General features: G+C 48.8%; 1 protein-coding gene across 3 annotated transcripts in view; it reads right to left on the reverse strand.

Annotated features, from left to right (window-relative positions):
- The window catches only part of ilk (integrin-linked kinase), a 118108-nt gene extending 95135 nt beyond the window's left edge, over positions 1-22973 (reverse strand). Inside the window, exons 1-2 of one of the 3 annotated variants that reach the window (XM_063054801.1) lie at positions 22898-22973; positions 19162-19410 (exon numbers count right to left, since the gene is read on the reverse strand). In XM_063054801.1, the coding sequence (XP_062910871.1) occupies positions 19162-19250 (89 nt within the window). In that variant the 5' untranslated portion in view covers positions 19251-19410; positions 22898-22973. Of the gene's footprint in view, positions 1-19161; positions 19411-22662; positions 22685-22797 lie in introns of those variants that run through there. The other 2 variants (XM_063054802.1, XM_063054803.1) reach the window with 2 other exon arrangements.
- Positions 22974-23193: the final 220 nt, after the last annotated feature.

The raw sequence follows: 23193 nt of genomic DNA on the forward strand, positions 1-23193 counted from the left end.
CAAAGGCAGCTCACCCCCACCAAGAGCAACTAGGGAGGGGCATAAAAGCTGGTCCAGCCGACGGTCCACATCCTTGAACGAATAAAGAAAAAAAACCTCAATTCTTTGAACATTCAGAAACATACCATTGAAATGAATTCAACAACACTCTGCACAGGCCTGCAGGGCACTGATTCTAAAGATTCACCACCTCGACTGAAGACATTTCTCCTCAAGCTAACACACAGCACAGATTCTAGGCTCTTCACCCCAATGGAACTTCCACTGAGTTAATTACTACTTAAAACCGATTTCAAAGTCAAACTACTTAAAAAGCTAATCCACCATTAACATTGCAATTGTAGTGTTCTGGTATGCTGCAGATTTTCTTAAGAAACTGAAAGCTAATTTTCTAATACCATCTTTCAAAAAAAGGCATCATTAGACAGAAATTATATCAGAAATGTCATTACTTATGACATTACTGTTCAACCCAAGCAGTCGAGAAGCAACTCTGGTCTTCTCCACTCCACAGAATGGAAGTTCAATCTCCACACTCTGATGCAGCAAGTCCACCATCTCATGAACCTTCGCCACACTCCCTCTAGCTTAGGAGACCAGATCTATCCACAGCTTCCCGGATGTGGTCTCACGAGAGGAGATCTCATTGAAAACTATCAAATATTGAAAGGCCGAAATGGAGTCGGGGATAGAGATATGTCTCGACCTCAGGAGTTGGAAGGCACTCCTTACCTTTGCTAGCCCGCAGGTGACCCTTGGGCAAAGTACAGCACCAGCTCATCCCTGATTAGGGTTACGCAAAGCCATGGGCGCAGCTCATATGAGCAGATGGTGGATTTCACAAGTCCTAGTTACAGTGGCATGCAAAAGTTTGGGCACCCCTGGTCAAAATTTCTGTTACTGTGCATAGCTAAGCAAGTAAAAGATGAACTGATTTCCAAAAGGCATAAAGTTACAGATGACACATTTCTTTAATATTTTAAGCAATAAAACTTTTTATTTCCATCTTTTACAGTTTCAAAATAACAAAAAAGGAAAAGGGCCTGAAGCAAAAGTTTGGGCACCCTGCACGGTCAGTACTTAGTAACACCCCCTTTGGCAAGTATCACAGCTTGTAAATGTTTTTTGTAGCCAGCTAAGAGTCTTTCAATTCTTGTTTGGGGGATTTTCGCCCATTCTTCCTTGCAAAAGGCTTCTAGTTCTGTGAGATTCTTGGGCCGTCTTGCATGCACTGCTTCTTTGAGATCTATCCACAGATTTTCGATGATGTTTAGATCGGGGGACTGTGAGGGCCATGGCAAAACCTTCAGCTTGCGCCTCTTGAGGTAGTCCATTGTGGATTTTGAGGTGTGTTTAGGTTCATTATCCTGTTGTAGAAGTCATCATCTTTTCATCTTCGGCTTTTTTACAGACGGTGTGATGTTCGCTTCCAGAATTTACCGGTATTTAATTGAATTCATTCTTCCCTCTACCAGTGAAATGTTCCCTGTGTCACTGGCTGCAATACAAGCCCAAAGCATGATCGATCCACCCCCGTGCTTAACAGTTGGAGAGGTATTCTTTTCATGAAATTCTGCACCCTTTTTTCTCCAAACATACCTTTGCTCATTGCGGCCAAAAAATTCTATTCAAAAAGTCCAATGGAACATCTAAGCAAGCCTGATGCATTTTGGAAACAAGTCCTGTCCTCCTCTGCTCCTGTTTCTTATAACCTGAGGCTCTCCCAGTGTTGGGACCACTTACGAGGGGTGATTGATAAGTTCGTGGCCTAAGGTAGAAGGAGATGAGTTATTAACTTCAAACTTTCTGCATAATCACTCAAAGTGTTGAACTGCTTGTGCATGTGATGACAGCTGTATAACTCATCTCCTTCTACCTTAGGCCACGAACTTATCAATCACCCCTGCTGTGGAATCTTTCTGGAGGTCCAAGATCCGTATGCTCCACGACCGCTGGACTAAGTGTGTAAATGCAGGAGGGGACTGTGTTGAAAAATAAGTGTGCTTGGTTTTCTAAAATTGATTCCTTCTTCCTTAGGCCACGAACTTATCAATCACCCCTTGTATTTTCACATTAGTCGTCAATGATACAGATAACAGAATTGATGGCTTTGTGGCCGATAATGAAGACAGGTGGAGAAGCAGGTAGTGTTGAGGAAGCAGGGAGTACGTAGATGGTCTTAGGCAGATTAGGAGAATGGCCAAAGAAGTGGCAGGTGGAGTACAGTGTCAGGAAGTGTATGCTCCTGTACTTTGGTAGAAGAAATAAAGACATAAGCTGTTTTCTAAATAGAGAGAAAATTCAAAAATCTGAGGTGCAAAGAGACTTGGGAGTCCTCATGCAGGAGTCCTGAAAGGTTAAAGTCAGTGATAAGGAAGGCAAATGCAATGTTAGCATTCACTTTGAGAGGACAAGAATATAAAAACAAGGATGTAATGCTGAGTCTTTATAAGACAATGGTCAGACTGCACTTGGGAGTATTGTGAGCAGTTTTGGGCCCCTTATTTAAGAAAAGATGTGCTGACATTGAAAAAGATTCAAAGGACGTTCACAGGAATATTTTTTGGGAATGAAAAGGTTAACGTATGAGGAGTGTTTGATGGCTCTGAGCCTGTACTCACTGGAGATTAGAAGAATGAGAGGTGGATCTCATTGAAACCTACCAAATACTGAAAGGCCTTAGATAGAGTGCTTGTGTAGATGTTTTCTATCGTGGACGAATCTAGGACCAGAGGACAGAATGGAGGGACGCCCATTGAGAACGGAAATGAGGAGGAATTTCTTTAGCAGAGGGGGCGAATCTGTGGAATTTATTGCCATGGGCAGCTGTGGAAGCCAAGTCATCGAGTAAATTTAAAGTGGACGTCGATGGTTAGTCAGTGCATCTACTTTTACGGGGAGAAGGCTGCAGAATAGGGCTGATAGTGATAATAAATCAGCCGTGATGGAATAGGAGAGCAGACTCAATGGGCCAGATGGCCTAATTCTGCTCCCATGTCTTACAGTTTTATGCAAAGTACAGTACAGGCTGGGTTTAGAGGGAAGGTTGCTCCATACGGCCTCTTCTCTAATCCTGGGCGTGGCTTAAAGTCTCTCCACATTTAAAGATAATTAAGCACACTTTGAATGCTAGAGTCTGTGAAAAGGAAGTTAATTGTCCTGTGGATTAAATTGTGTGCCTCACGACCCAGCAAATATAGAGTCCTTTTCCCTCAAAGCCAGTCTAACAGTCGAACAGATCCCAAGTGTACGCCACAGGAAGCTGATCGCAGGAATGCAGGCAGGAACTCGACAGCAACTGGCAGAATGCCAAATTCTAAACGTTAAACAAAATGACAGACTGGCTGAAGTATGCAAAACCCAGTCTGAGGGAGTTCGATGTCAATTCAGAACAAAGTCTAAGAGAGCAGAGTGAACTCGGAGCGAGTCCAATAGAGAGCAGAGAGAATTCGGAGTGAGTCCAATAGAGAGCAGAGAGAATTCGGAGCGAGTCCAATAGAGAACAGAGAGAATTCGGAGCGAGTCCAATAGAGAGCAGAGAGAATTCGGAGCGAGTCCAATAGAGAGTAGAGAGATTTCGGAGCGAGTCCAATAGAGAGCAGAGAGAATTCGGAGCGAGTCCAATAGAGAGTAGAGAGAATTCGGAGCGAGTCCAATACAGAGCAGAGAGAATTCGGAGTGAGTCCAATAGAGAGCGGAGAGAATTCGGAGCGAGTCCAATACAGAGCAGAGAGAATTCGGAGTGAGTCCAATAGAGAGCGGAGAGAATTCGGAGCGAGTCCAATACAGAGCAGAGAGAATTCGGAGCGAGTCCAATAGAGAGCGGAGAGAATTCGGAGCGAGTCCAATAGAGAGCGGAGAGAATTCGGAGTGAGTCCAATAGAGAGTGGAGAGAATTCGGAGCGAGTCCAATAGAGAGTAGAGAGAACTCGGAGCGAGTCCGAGAGAAAGTGGAGAGAATTCGGAGCGAGTCCAATAGAGAGCAGAGAGAATTCGGAGCGAGTCCAATAGAGAGCGCAGAGAATTCGGAGCGAGTCCAATAGAGAGCAGAGAGAATTCGGAGCGAGACCGAGAGAGCAGAGAGAATTCGGAGCGAGTCCGAGAGGGCGGAGAGAATTCGGAGCGAGTCCGAGAGGGCGGAGAGAATTCGGAGCGAGTCCGAGAGGCTGGAGAGAATTCGGAGCGAGTCCGAGAGGGCGGAGAGAATTCAGAGCGAGTCCAATAGAGAGTAGAGAGAATTCGGAGCGAGTCCAATAGAGAGCAGAGGGAATTCGGAGCGAGTCCAATAGAGAGCAGAGAGAATTCGGAGCGAGTCCAATAGAGAGCAGAGAGAATTCGGAGTGAGTCCAATAGAGAGCGGAGAGAATTCGGAGCGAGTCCGAGAGGGCGGAGAGAATTCGGAGCGAGTCCAATAGAGAGTACAAAGAATTCGCAGCAAGTCCAATAGAGAGCAGAGAGAATTCGGAGCGAGTCCAATAGAGAGTAGAGAGAATTCGGAGCGAGTCCAATAGAGAGTAGAGAGAATTCGGAGCGAGTCCGAGATGGCGGAGAGAATTCGGAGCGAGTCCGAGAGGGCGGAGAGAATTCGGAGCGAGTCCGAGAGGGCGGAGAGAATTCGGAGCGAGTCCGAGAGGGCAGAGAGAATTCGGAGCGAGTCCAAGAGGGCAGAGAGAATTCGGAGCGAGTCCGAGAGGGCAGAGAGAATTCGGAGCGAGTCCAATAGAGAGTAGAGAGAATTCGGAGCGAGTCCAATAGAGAGCAGAGAGAATTCGGAGCGAGTCCAATAGAGAGTAGAGAGAATTCGGAGCGAGTCTGAAGGAGCAGAGAGAATTCGGAGCGAGTCCAATAGAGAGCAGAGAGAATTCGGAGTGAGTCCAATAGAGAGCGGAGAGAATTCGGAGCGAGTCCAATAGAGAGTAGAGAGAATTCGGAGCGAGTCCAATAGAGAGGAGAGAGAATTCAGAGCGAGTCCAATAGAGAGTAGAGAGAATTCAGAGCGAGTCCAATAGAGAGTAGAGAGAATTCGGAGTGAGTCCTAGAGAAAGTGGAGAGAATTCGGAGCGAGTCCAATAGAGAGCAGAGAGAATTCGGAGCGAGTCCGAGAGAGCAGAGAGAATTCGGAGCGAGTCTAATAGAGAGCGGAGAGAATTCGGAGCGAGTCCGAGAGAGCAGAGAGAATTCGGAGCGAGTCCAATAGAGAGTAGAGAGAATTCGGAGCGAGTCCAATAGAGAGCAGAGAGAATTCGGAGCGAGTCCGAGAGAGCGGAGAGAATTCGGAGCGAGTCCGAGAGGGCGGAGAGAATTCGGAGCGAGTCCGAGAGGGCGGAGAGAATTCGGAGCGAGTCCACTAGAGAGTAGAGAGAATTCGGAGCGAGTCCAATAGAGAGCAGAGAGAATTCGGAGCGAGTCCAATAGAGAGCAGAGAGAATTCGGAGCGAGTCCGAGACAGCAGAGAGAATTCGGAGCGAGTCCGAGAGGGCGGAGAGAATTCGGAGCGAGTCCGAGAGGGCGGAGAGAATTCGGAGCGAGTCCGAGAGGGCGGAGAGAATTCGGAGCGAGTCCGAGAGGGCGGAGAGAATTCGGAGCGAGTCCAATAGAGAGCAGAGAGAATTCGGAGCGAGTCCAATAGAGAGTAGAGAGAATTCGGAGCGAGTCCAATAGAGAGCAGAGAGAATTCGGAGCGAGTCCAATAGAGAGTAGAGAGAATTCGGAGCGAGTCCAATAGAGAGTAGAGAGAATTCGGAGCGAGTCCGAGAGAGCAGAGAGAATTCGGAGCGAGTTCGAGAGGGCGGAGAGAATTTGGAGGGAGTCCGAGAGGGCGGAGAGAATTCGGAGCGAGTCCGAGAGGCCGGAGAGAATTCGGAGCGAGTCCGAGAGGGCGGAGAGAATTCAGAGTGAGTCCAATAGAGAGTAGAGAGAATTCGGAGCGAGTCCAATAGAGAGCAGAGAGAATTCGGAGCGAGTCCAATAGAGAGCAGAGAGAATTCGGAGCGAGTCCAATAGAGAGCAGAGAGAATTCGGAGTGAGTCCAATAGAGAGCGGAGAGAATTCGGAGCGAGTCCGAGAGGGCGGAGAGAATTCGGAGCGAGTCCAATAGAGAGTACAAAGAATTCGCAGCAAGTCCAATAGAGAGCAGAGAGAATTCGGAGCGAGTCCAATAGAGAGTAGAGAGAATTCGGAGCGAGACCAATAGAGAGTAGAGAGAATTCGGAGCGAGTCCGAGAGGGCGGAGAGAATTCGGAGCGAGTCCGAGAGGGCAGAGAGAATTCGGAGCGAGTCCAAGAGGGCAGAGAGAATTCGGAGCAAGTCCGAGAGGGCAGAGAGAATTCGGAGCGAGTCCAATAGAGAGTAGAGAGAATTCGGAGCGAGTCCAATAGAGAGCAGAGAGAATTCGGAGCGAGTCCAATAGAGAGTAGAGAGAATTCGGAGCGAGTCTGAAGGAGCAGAGAGAATTCGGAGCAAGTCCAATAGAGAGCAGAGAGAATTCGGAGTGAGTCCAATAGAGAGCGGAGAGAATTCGGAGCGAGTCCAATAGAGAGTAGAGAGAATTCGGAGCGAGTCCAATAGAGAGGAGAGAGTATTCAGAGCGAGTCCAATAGAGAGTAGAGAGAATTCAGAGCGAGTCCAATAGAGAGTAGAGAGAATTCGGAGTGAGTCCTAGAGAAAGTGGAGAGAATTCGGAGCGAGTCCAATAGAGAGCAGAGAGAATTCGGAGCGAGTCCGAGAGAGCAGAGAGAATTCGGAGCGAGTCCGAGAGAGCAGAGAGAATTCGGAGCGAGTCCAATAGAGAGTAGAGAGAATTCGGAGCGAGTCCAATAGAGAGCAGAGAGAATTCGGAGCGAGTCCGAGAGAGCGGAGAGAATTCGGAGCGAGTCCGAGAGGGCGGAGAGAATTCGGAGCGAGTCCGAGAGGGCGGAGAGAATTCGGAGCGAGTCCACTAGAGAGTAGAGAGAATTCGGAGCGAGTCCAATAGAGAGCAGAGAGAATTCGGAGCGAGTCCAATAGAGAGTAGAGAGAATTCGGAGCGAGTCCAATAGAGAGTAGAGAGAATTCGGAGTGAGTCTGAGAGAGCAGAGAGAATTCGGAGCGAGTCCAATAGAGAGCGGAGAGAATTCGGAGCGAGTCCAATAGAGAGTAGAGAGAATTCGGAGCGAGTCCGAGACAGCAGAGAGAATTCGGAGCGAGTCCGAGAGGGCGGAGAGAATTCGGAGCGAGTCCGAGAGGGCGGAGAGAATTCGGAGCGAGTCCGAGAGGGCGGAGAGAATTCGGAGCGAGTCCGAGAGGGCGGAGAGAATTCGGAGCGAGTCCAATAGAGAGCAGAGAGAATTCAGAGCGAGTCCAATAGAGAGCAGAGAGAATTCGGAGCGAGTCCAATAGAGAGTAGAGAGAATTCGGAGCGAGTCCAATAGAGAGCAGAGAGAATTCGGAGCGAGTCCAATAGAGAGTAGAGAGAATTCGGAGCGAGTCCAATAGAGAGTAGAGAGAATTCGGAGCGAGTCCGAGAGAGCAGAGAGAATTCGGAGCGAGTTCGAGAGGGCGGAGAGAATTTGGAGGGAGTCCGAGAGGGCGGAGAGAATTCGGAGCGAGTCCGAGAGGGCGGAGAGAATTCGGAGCGAGTCCGAAAGGGCGGAGAGAATTCGGAGCGAGTCCGAGAGGGCGGAGAGAATTCGGAGCGAGTCCAATAGAGAGCAGAGAGAATTCGGAGCGAGTCCACTAGAGAGTAGAGAGAATTCGGAGCGAGTCCAATAGAGAGCAGAGAGAATTCGGAGTTAGTCCAGTAGAGAGTAGAGAGAATTCGGAGTGAGTCCAAGAGAGCGGAGAGAATTTGGAGCGAGTCCGAGAGGGCGGAGAGAATTTGGAGGGAGTCCGAGAGGGCGGACAGAATTCGGAGCGAGTCCAAGAGGGCGGAGAGAATTCGGAGCGAGTCCGAGAGGGCGGAGAGAATTCGGAGCGAGTCCAAGAGGGCAGAGAGAATTCGGAGCGAGTCCAAGAGGGCAGAGAGAATTCGGAGCGAGTCCAATAGAGAGTAGAGAGAATTCGGAGCGAGTCCAATAGAGAGCAGAGAGAATTCGGAGCGAGTCCAATAGAGAGTAGAGAGAATTCGGAGCGAGTCTGAAAGAGCAGAGAGAATTCGGAGCGAGTCCAATAGAGAGCAGAGAGAATTCGGAGTGAGTCCAATAGAGAGCGGAGAGAATTCGGAGCGAGTCCGAGAGGGCGGAGAGAATTCGGAGCGAGTCCAATAGAGAGCAGAGAGAATTCGGAGCGAGTCCAATAGAGAGTAGAGAGAATTCGGAGCGAGTCCAATAGAGAGGAGAGAGAATTCAGAGCGAGTCCAATAGAGAGTAGAGAGAATTCAGAGCGAGTCCAATAGAGAGTAGAGAGAATTCGGAGCGAGTCCGAGAGAAAGTGGAGAGAATTCGGAGCGAGTCCAATAGAGAGCAGAGAGAATTCGGAGCGAGTCCGAGAGAGCAGAGAGAATTCGGAGCGAGTCCAATAGAGAGCGGAGAGAATTCGGACTGAGTCCGAGAGAGCAGAGAGAATTCGGAGCGAGTCCAACAGAGAGCAGAGAGAATTCGGTGCGAGTCCAATAGAGAGAATTCAGAGCAAGTCCAATAGAGAGCAGAGAGAATTCGGAGCGAGTCCGAGAGAGCGGAGAGAATTCGGAGCGAGTCCGAGAGGGCGGAGAGAATTCGGAGCGAGTCCGAGAGGGCGGAGAGAATTCGGAGCGAGTCCACTAGAGAGTAGAGAGAATTCGGAGCGAGTCCAATAGAGAGCAGAGAGAATTCGGAGCGAGTCCAATAGAGAGTAGAGAGAATTCGGAGCGAGTCCAATAGAGAGTAGAGAGAATTCGGAGTGAGTCTGAGAGAGCAGAGAGAATTCGGAGCGAGTCCAATAGAGAGCGGAGAGAATTCGGAGCGAGTCCGAGAGAGCAGAGAGAATTCGGAGCGAGTCCAATAGAGAGCGGAGAGAATTCGGAGCGAGTCCGAGAGAGCGGAGAGAATTCGGAGCGAGTCCAATAGAGAGCAGAGAGAATTCGGAGCGAGTCCAATAGAGAGTAGAGAGAATTCGGAGCGAGTCCAATAGAGAGCAGAGAGAATTCGGAGCGAGTCCGAGAGAGCGGAGAGAATTCGGAGCGAGTCCGAGAGGGCGGAGAGAATTCGGAGCGAGTCCGAGAGGGCGGAGAGAATTCGGAGCGAGTCTACTAGAGAGTAGAGAGAATTCGGAGCGAGTCCAATAGAGAGCAGAGAGAATTCGGAGCGAGTCCAATAGAGAGCGGAGAGAATTCGGAGCGAGTCCAATAGAGAGTAGAGAGAATTCGGAGCGATTCCGAGACAGCAGAGAGAATTCGGAGCGAGTCCGAGAGGGCGGAGAGAATTCGGAGCGAGTCCGAGAGGGCGGAGAGAATTCGGAGCGAGTCCGAGAGGGCGGAGAGAATTCGGAGCGAGTCCAATAGAGAGCGGAGAGAATTCGGAGCGAGTCCAATAGAGAGTAGAGAGAATTCGGAGCGAGTCCAATAGAGAGCAGAGAGAATTCGGAGCGAGTCCAATAGAGAGTAGAGAGAATTCGGAGCGAGTCCAATAGAGAGTAGAGAGAATTCGGAGCGAGTCCGAGAGAGCAGAGAGAATTCGGAGCGAGTCCGAGAGGGCGGAGAGAATTCGGAGCGAGTCCGAGAGGGCGGAGAGAATTCGGAGCGAGTCCGAGAGGGCGGAGAGAATTCGGAGCGAGTCCAATAGAGAGTAGAGAGAATTCGGAGCGAGTCCACTAGAGAGTAGAGAGAATTCGGAGCGAGTCCAATAGAGAGCAGAGAGAATTCGGAGTTAGTCCAGTAGAGAGTAGAGAGAATTCGGAGTGAGTCCGAGAGAAAGTGGAGAGAATTCAGAGCGAGTCCAATAGAGAGCAGAGAGAATTCGGAGCGAGTCCGAGAGAGCAGAGAGAATTTGGAGCGAGTCCAATAGAGAGCGGAGAGAATTCGGAGCGAGTCCGAGAGAGCAGAGAGAAATCGGAGCGAGTCCAATAGAGAGCAGAGAGAATTCGGAGTGAGTCCAATAGAGAGTAGAGAGAATTTGGAGCGAGTCCAATAGAGAGTAGAGAGAATTCGGAGCGAGTCCAATAGAGAGCAGAGAGAATTCGGAGCGAGTCCAATAGAGAGTGGACAGAATTCGGAGCGAGTCCAATAGAGAGCAGAGAGAATTCAGAGCGAGTCCAATAGAGAGCAGAGAGAATTCAGAGCGAGTCCAATAGAGATTAGAGAGAATTCGGAGCGAGTCCAATAGAGAGTAGAGAGAATTCGGAGCGAGTCCGAGACAGCAGAGAGAATTCGGAGCGAGTCTGAGAGGCCGGAGAGAATTCGGAGCGAGTCCGAGAGGGCGGAGAGAATTCGGAGCGAGTCCAATAGAGAGCAGAGAGAATTCAGAGCGAGTCCAATAGAGAGCAGAGAGAATTCGGAGCGAGTCCAATAGAGAGTAGAGAGAATTCGGAGCGAGTCCAATAGAGAGCAGAGAGAATTCGGAGCGAGTCCAATAGAGAGTAGAGAGAATTCGGAGCGAGTCCAATAGAGAGTAGAGAGAATTCGGAGCGAGTCCGAGAGAGCAGAGAGAATTCGGAGCGAGTCCGAGAGGGCGGAGAGAATTCGGAGCGAGTCCGAGAGGGCGGAGAGAATTCGGAGCGAGTCCGAGAGGGCGGAGAGAATTCGGAGCGAGTCCGAGAGGGCGGAGAGAATTCGGAGCGAGTCCGAGAGGGCGGAGAGAATTCGGAGCGAGTCCAATAGAGAGTAGAGAGAATTCGGAGCGAGTCCACTGGAGAGTAGAGAGAATTCGGAGCGAGTCGAATAGAGAGCAGAGAGAATTCGGAGTTAGTCCAGTAGAGAGTAGAGAGAATTCGGAGTGAGTCCGAGAGAAAGTGGAGAGAATTCAGAGCGAGTCCAATAGAGAGCAGAGAGAATTCGGAGCGAGTCCGAGAGAGCAGAGAGAATTTGGAGCGAGTCCAATAGAGAGCGGAGAGAATTCGGAGCGAGTCCGAGAGAGCAGAGAGAAATCGGAGCGAGTCCAATAGAGAGCAGAGAGAATTCGGAGTGAGTCCAATAGAGAGTAGAGAGAATTTGGAGCGAGTCCAATAGAGAGTAGAGAGAATTCGGAGCGAGTCCAATAGAGAGCAGAGAGAATTCGGAGCGAGTCCAATAGAGAGTGGACAGAATTCGGAGCGAGTCCAATAGAGAGCAGAGAGAATTCAGAGCGAGTCCAATAGAGAGCAGAGAGAATTCAGAGCGAGTCCAATAGAGATTAGAGAGAATTCGGAGCGAGTCCAATAGAGAGCGGAGAGAATTCAGAGCGAGTCCGAGAGGGCGGAGAGAATTCGGAGCGAGTCCAATAGAGAGTGGAGAGAATTCGAAGCAAGTCCGAGAGAGCGGAGAGAATTCGTTGCGAGTTCGAGAGGGCGGAGAGAATTCGGAGCGAGACCGAGAAGGCGGAGAGAATTCGGAGCGAGTCCAATGGAGAGTAGAGAGAATTTGGAGCGAGTCCAATAGAGAGCGGAGAGAATTCGGAGCGAGTCCAATAGAGAGTAGAGAGAATTCGGAGTGAGTCCGAGAGAGCGGAGAGAATTCGGAGCGAGTCCGAGAGGGCGGAGAGAATTCGGAGCGAGTCCAATAGAGAGTGGAGAGAATTCGAAGCAAGTCCAATGGAGAGTAGACAGAATTCGGAGCGATTCCAATAGAGAGTAGGGAGAATTCGGAATGTGTCTGATAGAGAGTGGAGTGAATTCGGAATGTGTCTGATAGAGAGTGGAGAGAATTCGGAGCGAGTCTGAGAGAGCAGAGAGAATTCGGAGCGAGTCCGAGCGAGAGCGGAGAGAATTCGGAGCAGGTCTGAGAGAGAGCGGAGAGAATTCGGAGTGAGTCTGAGCAGAGTGAACGTAGAACATGGAAATCTACAGCACATTACAGGCCCTTCGGCCCACAATGTTGTGCCAACCATGTAATCTACTCTAGAAACTGCCCAGAATTTCCCTACTGCATAGCTCTCTCTTTTTCTAAACACCACGTACCTATCTAAGTCTCTTAAAAGACCCTATTGTATCCACCTCCACCATCGTCACTGGCAGTGCATTCCACACACCCACCACTCTGTGTGAAAAACTTAACCCTGACATCTCTTCTGTACCTACTTCCAAGCACCTTAAAACTGTGTCCTCCCGTGTTAGCTATTTCAGCCCGGAAAATGCCTCTGGCTATCCACACAATCAATATCTCTCGGCATCTTAAACACCTCTATTTTGTCACCTCTCATCCTCTGTCGCTCCAAGGAGAAAAGGCCAAGTTCACTCAACCTGTTCTCATAAGGTACGCCCTCCAATCCAGGCAACATCCTTGTAAATCTCCTCTGCACTCTCTTTATGGTATCCATATCCTTCCTGTAGTGAGGTGATCAGATTGAACACAGTAGTCCAAGTGGGGTCTAAAAAAGTTCTTATATAGCTGTAAGATTACCTCACGGCACTTGAACTCAATCTCACAGTTGATGAAGGCCATACCATACGCCTTCTTACAACACTGTCAACATGCGCAGCAGCTTTGAGTGTCCTATGAACACGGACCCCAAGATCTCTCTGATCCTCCACACTGCTAAGAGTCTTACCATTAATATTATATTCTATATTCAAATTTGACCTACCAAAATGAACCACCTCACACTTATCTGGGTTGAACTCCATCTCCCACTCCTCAGCCCAGTTCTGCATCCTATCGATGACCTGCTGTAACCTCTGACAACCCTCCAAATTATCCACAACACCCCCAACCTTTGTGTCATCAGCAAACTTATGAACCCACCCTTCTCCTTCTTCATCCAGGTCATTTATAAAAATCACAAACAGGAGGGGTCTCAGAACAAATTCCTGCAGAACACCACTGGTCACTGACCACCATGTAGAATACAAACCATCTACAACCACTCTTTGCCTTCTGTGGCAAGCCAATTCTGGATCCACAAAGTAAGGTCTCTTGGATCCCATGCCCCCTTGCTTACTGAATGAGCCTTGCATGGGGAACCTTATCAAATATCTTACTGAAACCCATATACACTACATCCACAGCTCTACCTTCATCAATGTGTTTCGTTACATCCTCAAAGAGTTCCATCCGGCTCACTTAGTACATACTGGGTCAGGAAACCTTCCTGGACACACCTAACAAACTCCATGCCATCTAAATCCCTTACCTTAAAGAGATGCAAGTCAATGGTAGGAAAGTTAAAATCACCCATCACAACCCTATTATTACTGCACTGTACCAGAATCTGCCTCCCTATCTGCTGCTCGATGTCTGTTACTATTGGGGGGGGGGTCTATAAAAAACACCCAGTAGAGTTATTACCTCCTTCCTGTTTCTAACTTCCACCCACACAGACTCAGTAGACAAACCCTCATGAGTTCCTCCTTTTCTGCAGCTGTGATACTATCCCTGATTAACAATGCCAAGCCCCACCTCTTTGCCCTCCCTCCCTGTCCTTTCTGAAACATCCAAAGCCCGGCACAATCAGCAGCCATTCCTGCCCGAGCCATCCAAGTCTCTGTAATGGCCACAACTTCATAGTTCCACGTATTGATCCACGCTCTAAGTTCATCCGTCTTGTTTATGATACTCCTTGCATTAAAATAGACACATCTCAAACCATTAGGCTGAGTGAATCTTTACTCTATCATCTGCCTATCCTTCCTCACAAACTCCCTACAAGCTGTCACTACTTGTGCACCAAGCTCCCCATCCTCTGTTTCTTCACTTTGGTTCCCACCCTCTGCAGATCTAGTTTAAACCCTCCCCAATAGCCTTAGCAAACATCCTTCCCAAGATATTGGTTCCCTCCAGTTCAGGTGCAACCAATCCCATTTGTACAGGTCACCACTTCCCCAGAAAAGGTTCCAATGATCCAAGAACTTGAAATCCTGCCCCCTGCACCATCTCCTCAGCCACTCATTCATTGCACTATCTTTCCGTTCTGACCTTCCCTAGCTAATGGCACTGGGAGTAATCCAGAGACTACCACCTTGGAAGTCCTGCTCTTCGGCTTCCTTCCCAACTCCCACCTCATGCGCAGCACATCTACCCCTCTCCTGCTTATGTCATTGGTACCAACATGTAACATGACCTCCAGCTGCTCACCCCCCCCCCTCAACAATATTCTGGAAATGTTCAGAGACATCCTGGACCCTGGAACCCGGGAGGCAACACACTATCCTGGCGTCTCTTTTGCTGCCACATAATCTCTTATCTGGCCTCCTAACTATCGAGTGCCCTATGACTATGGCTCCGCCAGACTTCACCCTACCCTTCCAAGGGTCAGAGCCGACCACAGTGCTATTGGTTTGGCTGCTGCCTTTTCCAGATAGGTCATTCCCCTCATCAATTGCTGAGGGAATGGCTACAGGGAGACCCTGCACTGACTTCTTTCTCCCTTTATCTCTCTCGGTGTTCACCCATCTACTCCCTGAATTCTGCACTCTGGGTGCAACCACCTGCTCATAAGCCTTATCCATCAATTGCTCTGCTTCCCAGATGATCCACAGACAATCCAGCTCCTTAATGTGGTCTTTCAGGAGCTGGAGTTGGCTGCACTTCCTGCAGGTGTAGTCATCAGGGAGACCATCGAGTGCCATGAATTCCCACATCCTGCAGGAGGAGCTTTCCACTGCCATATCTGACATCCTGCTTGCACTGTGCAATGAACAATGAAGACCAAATCAGCAATAATGAAGGGAAAAACCTACACTTCTTACCCGTTTCTTTGGCCCCAGCCTCTTCTTACCAAATCCTCTTGAGCCAAAGCCTCCAAGTTCCCACTCTTGACACTAGCGCCCACTCCGATGATGACCACTCCGCTAGACCCTATCTCTCTTTCATGGTTTATGAAATCAGAAAGGCCTCCACGCAAGGAGAAAGAACTTTGGCGGTGCTCCGCCTGCCTTCCACTGCCGCCGATGGCGCTGATGCTTCCCGCATCTGTGCAGTGGCTACTGTTTTTAAGGAAAACCCCACGTAAGAAAGAACACACCGCATGCCAAAACCTTGAAGTGAATCCAAGGGCATGCAGAGTGAATCCCGAGTGCATCCGAGAGCACAGAGTGAATTCTGCACCCGTGGCCTAAGCATTCCTTCCTCCCATGGATGCCTCTTGACCCACTGACTCCCTCCAGAAGACTGGTTGTTACAGCCCAGCCAGAGTTTTAGAAAGCTGTAATGTAACTTCCTGAACACAGGAGGTTCTGCAGGTGCTGGAAATCCAGAGCAACACACACAAAATGCTGGAGGTACTCAGCAGGTGTCAGGCAGCATCTCTGGAGGGGAATAAACAGTCAACTTTCTGGGCTGACATCCTTCATCAGGAGGCAAACAATACTTGCTGACTCCTGAACTCAATACCTCGACTAACAGGCAAGCATGTTATATGCCGTCCTATCCATCCGATCAAGCTGTGCAGCCACTTTCAGGGAGCAGTAGGCTTGGACCCCAGGATCATCAGCACTGCAGAGGGTCCTGCCATTAACAGTAGAGCACAGGAGCAGGCCCTTTGGCCCACAACATTGTGACATGCCATTTAAATTAAAATGGCTAACTAGCTATTCCTTCCTGCCCACACAATGTCCACCTCCTCCCTCACATTCATACGCCTATCTAAACGTCTCGTAAAAGAGGCACCACAGTAGCGTGACACTATTACAGCTCAGAGTGTTCTGCAGTTTGGATTTAATTCCAGCGCCATTCTGAGAGGAGAATTGATACATCCTCCCCATGGAATGTCTGGGTTTTCAGTTTTCTCCCACAGTCCAAAGTTTAAATGGTCATATAAATTGTCCCGTGACTAAGTTAGGGTTAACTGGGGATGTGGGATTGCTGGGGCAGCGTGGTTCGAAGGACCTACCCTGCACCACACCACTACATCAATAAATAATTACTACCTCTACCATCACCCCAGGCAGTGCATTCCATCTTTGTCCCATCCTTTTACGTCAAAGCAGGCAGAGAAAAAAACAGATCAATGTAATCCCGAAAAATAAGAGGTGTCACATTTTGGGCAGGACATTTAAGGCACTAGAATTATTGACCAATAGAAAGACCTTGGCATACAAATCCGAGAACCTCTGGATGAGATAACATGGGTGGATAGGGTGGTGCAAAAGGGAGACAGGATACTGCCTTCGTTAACTGTGGCGTGGCATGGCATGGCATGGCACGGTAATGTAGCAGGGAGGTCACAGGACAACTACACAAGACATTAGCTGAGCCTCAGGCAGAACCCTCAACCCCTCAGCACAGCTCCAGGAGCACACTCTGGGATGGATGGGACAGCATGTGGAGGGTGCAGAGGAGATTCACCAGGAGACGACAATTGCAAGTGGCAGAAGTGCTACACCTGCCACTAAGCTCCTCCGTCACCTCCAATTAAAGCCCCAAACAGTTCTTCCAAGTGAAGCAACACTTCACCAAGAGATCTGTTGGAATTGTCTACTGTACCCGGTGCCTCCTCTACATTGGCAAGAAGTCACAAACTAGGGTCCTCTTCATCAAGCACCACCGCTCCATCCGCAAAAATAAATTAATTAATAGATTGGGATTTTCCAATGGCCAATCATTTTAATTCCAAGCCCCATTCCCATTCTGGTGTTGGCCCATGGTCTCCTCTTCTGTCTGGGTCGCCTCCAATTTGATGGCATGAACATCAATTTCTCCAACTTCTGGTAATCCCTCTCCTTCCCTCTTCTTCAATCCCCCGCACTGACTCCCTTCTTACCTCTTCTCTTCTCCTCACCTGCCTATCATCTTCCCGTCCCTCCTCCTTCCCTTTCTCCCATGGTCCACTCACCTATCAGATTCCTTCTTCTCCAGTTCTTTACCTTTTTCACCTATCTCCTCCCAGCTTCTTACTTCATCCCCTTTCCCCATCCCCCAGGTTTCACCTATCACCTTCTGACTTGTCCTCCTTCACTCTCCCTGCCTTCTTATTCTGGCTTCTTCCCCCTTCCTTTCCAGTCCCAATGAAGGAGCTCAGCCCGAAATGTCAACTGTTCATTCCTCTCCATAAATGCTGCCTGACCTGCTGAGTTCCTTCAACATTTTGTGAGTGTTTGTCTGGATTTCCAGCATCTGCAGAATCTTGTGTTCACCAGGACAATGCCTGAGATAGAAGATTTCAATTACAAAGAGAGACTGACACAGATAGTTAAAATGAGGAGTGAAGGCAAAGAGAATTGTTTCCTCTTGGCAAGTGTTTATAATCAGAGGACATAGGTTTCAGGTGCCATGGGTTGGGTATGGGGTTAGCAATCCCATCACGTAAAAACCTACCAATACAGAAACTCCAAAGACCTCATCCCTGGGAAATGAAAGATCTTCATCTAGAAGACTTATAAAGTCATGTGGTAAAAGCAGAAGCTACAGGGCTCATCAACCTTCGGCCTGGGACAGAGGACATTGATGAGCTGCTACCAGCAGCCTCTGCCCCACAGCGACGGTGGCTTTTAAGAGTAATAGTAGGAGGGCACAGAGGTGTTGATGATCTGAAGTCACACGGGGACAGAGAGAATTGAGGGCTGGTGGAGGTAAATACTCTTACAATAATAACAACACACTTCATACAGATGATGTAGTTCAAAATGCTTTACAATGGGATAAACATAAAATTAAAAAGATTTCAGTTAAAAGGGCTGTTAAATAAATAGGTTTTGAGCTGGTGTTTAAAAATGTCAACTGAGTCTATCAAAAAAGCTGACCTAACAATTATCTTTTGAGGGAGATTGTTTAAATCCAGTGGAAGACAACCTGAGAGCTCAAGACGGATTATAAGACAAAATCAGTTCTGTGATGTACTCCGGTCCCAGAGAAAAACAAGAAACAGAAGCTTAAAATCAATTCTAAAAGACACAGGAAGCCAATGCAGAGTGGCTTGGATGGAAGTGATATGCTCCCTCATCCTGGTTTTAGTTAAAAGTCTAGCAGCAGAATTCTGAATGAGGTGAAGTTTGTCAATAGATTGCTTTGGAAGGCCAGTAGAAAATGCATTTCAGTAACCTGGTCCATTTGATAAACAGATATTTAAATATCTTGATGAAGAATATCAATACATTGCAGTAATCTGGTCTGTTCGATACAAAGATACTGAAATACCTTGGCAAAAAAGCCCTAGCGTCAAACAGGCCCGTCAGCCCAAACTGCCCATGCTGACCAAGATCCCTGCCAAAGCCAGCACCGTATGCTGCACTTAGTCCATATCGCTGAAAACCCTCCTATCCACAGATCTGTCCAAATGTCTTTTAAACACTGTCATTGTGGCTGCTATCTATTCAAAGTTCCACTGCACCTTTATCACTCCTGCTAACAGAATGCCCAGCATTTGATGGAACCACCAATCACTGTCAAGTTACATAATCTCCAGCTGCGATCTACACTCAGCCGTGCTTCAGTACAGCATGCCTCAGTAAGGGATCATTCAGGAGCTGCAACACAGAAACATTTGGCCCCAAGGCCCATGATGTGGTTTGTCGTACACACCCTGCTGCTCCCATCACCACACCCATCGCTCACGTTCTCACACATACCCCTGTACTTCCCAGTAAATAGATCCGTCTATTCATCCAATAAGACATAGCAGCAGAACTAGGCCATTTGGCCCATCGAAATAGCTCTGCAATTCCATCATGGTCGATTTACTATCTCTCTCAACTCCATCCTCCTGCCTTCAACCCATAACCTTTGACACCTCAATTTATCAAGAACCTATCAACCTTCACATAAACCCAATGACTTGGCCTCCACAGCCGTCTGCGGCACTGAATTCAAAATATTAAAATAAAAACAAAATATGACCATAAGTTAATAAAATACAAATTGAAATTCATTTAGTAGACAGCACAGGATATGGGAAGGTTGGGAACCTGACCCCAGCACCAGGACTGATGGTGTCCCCAGTGCTGAGGGAGAGGCTTGGGAGGATCCCCCACCCTCAGAGGGAGAGGCGTGGGAATTCCTCCCCCCAGGTGTTGAGGGAGACGGGTGGCAAATGGCTCCCAATGCTGCGGGCTGGAGTAGAAAGCCCCCCCCCAAGTGCTGAAGGAGGGGGTGGAAGGCCCCCCTCCAGCACAGAAGAGGAGTGGGAAGCCCTCCCCGGCACTTACCCCTGATTCAGGTCATTCTCTGTGTTGTCCAGCCATAGACGGACAGCAACCGCATTGCCTTCCCGACACTGGGTGAAGATGTCATCCATCCCACTCTCTTGTCCCAGCCAATCCCGTTAACACGAAGAGTCGCAGGCAGTAAGATACTTTAATCTGGAGCAAATTCGATGCTGGTTAATCTGGAGCGAATCTGAACTCGTTATTCCAGAGTGGATTGAGACACCCACCAGATCCTGTCCCAAGCACAACCTGAAAGGAAGCCAGAGGTCGTGAGTCTTGCACTGAAACTTTGCCCATGCTCACAGTCCGAGCCCTCTAGAACTGATCACCTGCCTCCCTCCCCTTTCACCCCATTTGTACAGGAGACAGACACCACCCTCTTCTGTCTTCCATCGAGCAGCACCCAAAAAAACCCTTCCCTAACCACCCACCCTCGCCGTGTCTCTCCACCCCAAATCATCCACAACCTCTGCCACACACTTAATCCCTGACTGAGTACCCAAACTACAGCCTTCACCAACATTCAGAAACACCCTGGAGAAGCATCTTGGTTCAACCAAGATCTGCATTCTTCTAGGAACATCGGAGTATTTTATTCAGTTCTGGTCACTACATTGTAGGAAGGATGTGGAAGCTTTAGAGAGAATGTGCAGAGGAGATTTACCAGGATGATACCTGGATCAGGGATCATGTCTTATGAGTATAGATTGAGTGAGCTTGGGCTTTTCTCTTTGGAGTGAAGGAGGATGTGAAGTGACTTAATTGAGGTGTACAAGATGATAAGAGGCAAGCCAGAGACTTTTTCCCAGGGTGGAAATGGCTAATACAAGGGGGCATACTTATAGGGTGATTGAAGGAAAGTATAAGGGGATGTCAGAGATAGGCTTTTACACAGAGAGTGATGGGGGCATGGAGCACATTACCACGGGTGGTGGTAGGTCAATATATTAGGGACTTTTAAGAGACTCTTAGGTCAGCTTATGGATGGTAGAAAAATACGGGACTCTGTGGGATTAGATCGATGTTAGAGTAAATCAGCATATAGGAGGGAGGTTGAAAATCTGGCTGAGCGGTGCCAAAACAACCACTTCTCACTCAGTGTCAGCAAGACCAGGAAGCTGATTATTGACTTCAAGAGGAGGAAACCAGAAGTCCATCAGTCAGTCCTCATTATGGGGGGGGGGGAATGGAAATCAGACATCAGGAACTTTAAATAACTTGGTGTTATCATTTCAGAGGACCTGTCCTGGGTCCAGCACATAGGTACAATTACGAAGAAACCACAGCAGCACCTCTACTTCCTGAGGAGTTTGCAAAGATGCAGCATGACATCCAAAACTTTGACAAACTCATGTGAATGTATGAAGGTAGAGAGTATATTGACTGGCTGCATCACAGCCTCATATGGAAACACTTATGGAAAATCCTACAAACAGCAGTGGATATGGCCTAGTCCATCACGGTAAAGCCCTCCCCACTACTGAGCACATCTACAGGGAGCACTGGCACAGGAAAGCAGCAACCATCCAGGGCATGCTCTCTTCTCACTGCTGCCATCAGGAAGAAGGTACAGGCAGACACATACCACCAGATTCAGGAACAGTTATTACCCCTCAATCATCAGGCTCTTGAACCACACCCTATGGACTCACTCCCAAGGACTCTTCATCTCATGTTCTTGATACTTACTGCTTTTTATGATTTTTTTTTGGCATTTGCAAGTTTGCTGTCTTCTGCGCACTGTTTGAAAACCCACATTAGTGGGGTCTTTCATTGACTCTATTATTGTTTATATTTTATTATCGAGTTATTGAATATGCCCATAAGAAAACAAACCTCGGGGTTGTATATGGTGACACATATGTATTCTGATAATAAATTTACTTTGAACTTTGTAATGTTCGGCACATCAAGGGCCGAAGGACCTGTACTGTGTGGTAATGTTCTGTGTTCTTTGTAATGAATGATTGGCTCCTGACTTACAATTAGATCATGGCTGCTCTTTTACCTGACCCCACGTTCCTGTACTAAACCCCATTTCTCCAATCCCCAGATTCTATTGTAGAAAAACACAATGTTTTGTCGCTTGGTCACGAGCCTCAGAAAAAAATCGTTCAATTCACACTCCTACAACGTCACCATATTTCAAAAGAATTTAGAATTTACTTAAAATCTTACATCCATCCCACAATGTGAGGGAGTAAAGTTCTTTGCGTTATGACTCTATCACAATGTACAGACATGTGAATTTATAAGTCTAATGGCTTGTAAAAAGAAGCTGTCCTGTAGCCTGTTGGTCCTGGCTTTTATGCTACAGTACAGCTTGCCAGACAGAAGCAGCTGAAACAGTTTAAAGTTGGGGTGACTGGTGTCCCTGATGATCTTCCAGGCCTTCTTTCCGCACCTGCTGCTGTAAATGTCCTCAATGGAGGGAAGTTCATGTCCACACTTCTCTTCCAGAACATTTCCGAAGAAATTTACCTCAAGGTGTAGAAATTAACCTGAATCTGATGATAGAAGGCAAAGATCAAGAGACCTTTTCCCAGGGCAAAAATGGCTAATGCAAGAGCACATCATTTTCAGCTGACTGGAGGAAAGTACTCGGCCCCCGTCAGAGGTAGATTTTTTTTTAAAGAGTGGAACACACCAACACATTGTCAGGGATGGTGACGGACGGTATAATACAGGCGCTTCAGTTCCTGCTGTTGTGCCAAATTTTTAACCTACTCTAAAATCAATCTAACACTTCCCTCCCACCTTGCCCTGCATTTTTTCGATAGCGTGGTGTGGGGAGACAAAACAGGAACAAATCCCATTGGAAGGGGGCACAGTTCATGCAGGGTGCCTCTGAATTCACAGTGTATATTAGACTGGGCTGCTGAAGTTCAAAGGAAACCTGCATTTCAGGTTAAGAGGGAGACAGTGAACTTAACGACACACTCTGATGTGGTCCTTAAGGATGCTCTCCCATTCAACAGCAGCATGCCTGACCTCAAGTAGGACCACGCCTCCATCCCTCATCCTCCTTCCTACAACCCATATCAGGTTCAGACGGGGCACACAAGGTACACGCTGTAAATCCGACAACAAAGGGCTGTGGCATCTCCCACATGCGGGGATACCACGGGTCTCAGCCAGCCTGGATTCTCCTACCGATGGAAGCCACAGGAGAACTTTATAGAGCTGACCTTGTACCCTCAGGTGGACAGATCCCGCGCAGTACTGTACCAGGAGTCTGGAAAAAGGCACGACCCCCTGACAGCAGCCCTGCCCGCTGGGAGCACGGGTGCCCCTTGGACCCGAGGGAGGCACCAGCTGTATGAGCAAAAACGCCCAGTCAACGAGTACACAGCAAAATCCCACCCATCCTCGGTCAAGTACACAGCAAGATCCCACGCACCGCTGGATTAGTTGATAAAATCCCACACGCTGCTAGTGCACGGCAAGATCCCAGATAGTCAACAGAAAGATCCCACGCAGCCGTGGAGGAGGGCTACGTACCCGACCACCAGCCCGATAAAGGACGGGGACCAGGAGGCGGCCCGGAGTCCGCGGCCACTCCCGTGCCGGGTCCTGGTTTAGTCCCGGACCCCAAGGCCCCTCCACCGAACCGGCAGCGCCCGCTCTGGGTCCCACCTCTGCTCTTCCCCCTCCATAGACTGGGCTTCCCCCGGGCGTAAGTCGCTGTTCTCGAGTTCCCAGTTCCCTTTTCCCGGTCCCCGGTCTCCGCTCTCACCCGCTCGGTTCGGCTCCGCTCCGGCCCGACTCTCAGCGCCGCGCCCACACCCTCCGGCCGTTGCCTCTGTCGCACATGCGCAGAAACGCCGCCGCCGCCGAGCTAGACAGACAGCACCCACGGGCAGACAGGGCACAGACAGACAGTGAAACTGAGCTGGACGCGGAGGCAGGAACGACCAGACACAGAAACAATCACAGACAGGGCACAGACAGACAGTGAAACTGAGCTGGACGCGGAGGCAGGAACGACCAGACACAGAAACAATCACAGACAGGGCACGACAAGGTTCAGTC

Source organism: Mobula hypostoma, chromosome 7 (assembly GCF_963921235.1).
Source record: "Mobula hypostoma chromosome 7, sMobHyp1.1, whole genome shotgun sequence".
Lineage (NCBI taxonomy): Eukaryota > Metazoa > Chordata > Chondrichthyes > Myliobatiformes > Myliobatidae > Mobula > Mobula hypostoma.